The sequence below is a fragment of the Pyxicephalus adspersus genome, chromosome 5 (genome assembly GCF_032062135.1).
Source record: "Pyxicephalus adspersus chromosome 5, UCB_Pads_2.0, whole genome shotgun sequence".
Classification (NCBI taxonomy): domain Eukaryota; kingdom Metazoa; phylum Chordata; class Amphibia; order Anura; family Pyxicephalidae; genus Pyxicephalus; species Pyxicephalus adspersus.
Genome location: NC_092862.1, coordinates 411,115 through 415,115, shown reverse-complemented (window position 1 = coordinate 415,115; position 4,001 = coordinate 411,115). Strand labels below are relative to the sequence as shown.

The 4,001-nt window shown below is 49.4% G+C and overlaps 1 protein-coding gene across 1 annotated transcript in view; it reads left to right on the top strand.

The window, feature by feature from the left end:
• The window catches only part of ARHGAP39 (Rho GTPase activating protein 39), a gene marked incomplete in the record, with an annotated part of 23,997 nt that overhangs the window by 8,527 nt on the left and 11,469 nt on the right, over positions 1-4,001 (top strand). The window contains 2 exon segments of the mRNA XM_072410519.1: positions 67-1,462; positions 2,898-3,459. Coding sequence (XP_072266620.1) covers positions 67-1,462; positions 2,898-3,459 — 1,958 coding nt within the window.

Below are 4,001 nucleotides of genomic sequence, written 5' to 3'. Positions count from 1 at the left end.
TCAGACATGGCTGTGACGTGATTTGTAGTCTGTTCTCCCCGTTCTGATATTTCATTGTCTCTGCAGGACTTCATCTCTCCGATGGAACACGGGCACCAAAGAACGAATGTTGATCAAAGTGACGGACCGAGAGCCCAGTTTCTTGATGCACCAGGGCAATGGATATTCCACGGACAATGCCCAGGGTACCCGGACCCGCCGTCCATCGGGCGGGCAGCCCTCCCCCATCATGCAAACCTTGTCTTGTGACACGGACAATTCTGTCTTTTTCCCCGAGAGGAAATCCTCACCGTATTTAAAAAGATCGGAACACGTTGGCTCCTGCTCACCGCTGCTAGGACGAGGGGAATCATTCTGCACTTTACAATCCCAACACAGGAAACACTCGAACGAGTCCCAACCCTCGTCACCACGCTATGCGTATGAACCCCCCCTGTATGAAGAGCCCCCCATGGAGTATCAAGCCCCCATCTATGATGAACCACCAATGGAAATGCAGTATGACAGCAGTGGCAATTACCGGGCAATGTCCCCACAAAAGTCACCGGTACGCAAACCACACAGCTACCATCAGTCACCAAAACAGATCTCCAACTCTCCATACCAACAGCTGGTGCTGACCAAACAGAAATGCTCCGACCGATTTATGAGTCTGGATTACAGCCCGGCGGGCAAGGAATATGTTAGGCAGTTGGTGTATGTAGAGCAGTCCGGGTCCAGCCCTAAGATGAAGACTGGCATCAGACATAAATATACCCCTAATACTATTGGGGGGTCCTATTCCTTGCAGCATAACCCCCCTTATATCAGGGACCATCGCCTGGAGGTGAAATCTGGAGATTACAGCAGCATGGACAACGCCGAACTGCGACACAACCAACAACAAGCATTTCATTCCGAAGATTCCATGTCCTGGTCCAGTCAGCAGGACACCATGTCATCTACAGGCTACTCCCCCAACACAAGGAAAAGGAAAAGCCGGAAACCATCTTTATCCCAGGAACCAAATCCAACCCCGGCTGACATTACCTCCGAGAGAGAGCAAATCAAAGAGCAAAGTATGCTGGAAGAACGACCATCATCCATGCCGAACAGAACACTAATGAGCCGGACTGAAAGCCGATCATCAGAGTCCGATATGCACCGCGGTTCTCCCGAAACCTTTATGGCCCAGGCCCGGCTGGCATGGGAGGCCCAACAGGCCCATTTCCATATGAAGCAAAGGAGCAGCTGGGACTCCCAGAAAGACGGCTCTGGCTACGAGAGCGATGGCGCAGTGCCGTTACCAATGCCCGGCCCTGTGGTCAGAGCTTTCAGTGAGGATGAGGCGTTGGCACAACAAGATGGAAAATACTGGAAGAGGAACTTTGATAAACTGGGATTCCCACAAATACTACTGGAAAAAAGCGTTTCTGTCCAAACCAATCTGGCCTCACCGGAGCCGTATTTACACCCATCGCAGGTAAGGAGGGCGAGCGTCTGTAGTCACTGAGTGAGTCTGAGTGAGACCCCAATCACTATTTCTGTGTTTGTGATTGGCTATGAAATGATTCTCACAAAAGAGATTCGGGGGGTCAACTAAAGCCCAGGCTGTGCCCATCACTCACTGGGTTAGGGAAGTTTTGGGCTCTCTGTGGCCCTCTGGCCCAGGGTAAGGAAGTAAGAGTTACAGGGGCGGGGGACGAGGATTTCCGGAAGCCCTGGCAGCACTCTGGAGGTAATAATTAGTAATCAGAGTTTAGTGATAGAAGTATTTCCAGTGCATTGTAGGGTTCATACTAAAAGCATGACAATCGTTCTATAAAATCTTTCACAAGCTTGCACCCCCTGTCCACCCCGAGGCACCCAGCCGCTGCCCCTAGCGCTATTATTATACAATATACATCCTTGTGAAAGAGGGAAACCCAGAAATACATTCACTGTATATTCACTATGCTCCAATATTCTCAGAATGATTGACAATGGGAAGTTCTAAAAATTACTATTTATAATGCTCACCTACCTACAACCACCAATCTTCTGAAAGGACTACCTACCCACCCACATACCTACCTACCCACCTACCAACCAACATAAATTCCTACCCAGTCACATACCCACACACTCGCCTACCTACCTACCTACCCACCCACCCACCTACCGAGGGATTTTTTCTGACAAGGTTCATCTTTACCCCACAAAATACAAAGTGTAGCCGGCTGCTATAATAAAACATGGAAGGCAGAGGAATAAAATGACCAAATAATAAAGTACAGCTGCAGCCAGGACTTCCATATATTATGTACTGGTGAGGGGGGGTGTGCTGGGGTCCCATTGGAGCCTCATTCCAATAATCCAGGCAAGACGCTACAGGGAGCTCAGTGTCCTCAGAACATTGGTATGATGATTGGGGCTCCAGTGCAACCTCTGGATTGTGGGAATCACACTGCACCACCATGGTACTGGGGACCCCCATCATCACACTGGGCACCACCATGGTACTGGGGACCCCCATCATCACACTGGGCACCACCATGGTACTGGGCCCCCCCATCATCACACTGGGCACCACCATGGTACTGGGCACATGCAGTTAGGTTAATTGGCTTCTCCCCAGATTGTCCGTAGACTGTAATAAAGAAATATGACCATGGTTGGATATTAGATTGTGAGCTCCTATGAGGGACAGCTAGTCACATGACTATGGGCTTTGTACAGCGCTGCGTAATATGTTAGGCGCTATATTAATAATTAATAATAATAATATATATAACATAATAATGATATAGAGACCCTGCATGGGCCGGCATGTCTCCACTTTGTAACTTTTTGTAATGATCAGAATGAGATTGTTGTGTTTTTGTACCATTATCCGATCAGTTAGATTTCGGCTGATTGTGTCTCTCCGTCTGTTGCAGTCCGAAGACCTCGGTGCCTGCGCCCAATTTGAGAACAGTCGTCACAACAGGAACATGATGCCCAGCTCCAGCTGCGTTTTCCCCACTTTCACCCTGAGGAAGCCGTCATCAGAGACGGACATTGAGAATTGGGCCTCCAAGCACTTCAATAAACACACGCAGGGATTGTTCAGACGGAAAGTTTCCATCGCCAACATGCTGGCCTGGAGCAGCGAGTCCATCAAGAAGCCGATGATAATGACTTCCGACCGAAATGTGAAGAAAGAAGCCTGCGAGATCTTCAAACTCATCCAGATGTACATGGGCGACCGGAAATCCAAGAGCGACCAGCTGAACGTAGCGTTAGAGATCGCCACCAAAGGGTGGAGCATGCAGGGCCTGAGGGACGAGCTGTACATTCAGTTGTGTCGGCAAACTACCGAGAACTTCCGATACGAAAGCCTGGCCCGCGGCTGGGAACTAATGACCATCTGCCTGGCTTTCTTTCCACCAACTCCAAAGTTTCATTCTTACCTGGAAGGATATATCTATCGGCACATGGACCCGGTGAATGATACTAAAGGTAAGGTGAACATCTTTTCACTGATATGAAGTCTCGGCCGCTGAGGTGTGACAACATGTGTAGGGGTAAAGGCCGCCCATTTCACATCAATGGTGGGGTATTAATGGGTTGCAAAGCAACGGCCCTAAAATTGTACCTTACCCTTTATTTTATAAATCGCCGTGAATGCGGGTTCTATGCATGCCACGTGATTTGGGTACCAATCAAAACCAAAAGCTCTGCAATGCCTCACATGGGGGGATATTTTACTAAGTGTTACCCCAGTGCAGAAATGAATGGGCCCTGGGGGCCTCACCACACAGGGATTTGCCCCAACTTTGGTCTGGTAATACAATTGGATGACTCGAAGTTCTGGTTTGATGGAAGGTTCTGGAAATATGTAGTCTGACAACATCTGATCCCCCTTCTTGCTGCCCTCTGGTTGGCTCTGTACCCTGATGGCTGCTCGGATGTAAATGAAGCCGATGTGCCCGACCTCCAGTGCCACCCCAGGCTGCAGAGAGCTGACCTGGCCTCCTGTGTACACTATGCAGGTTGGTCAC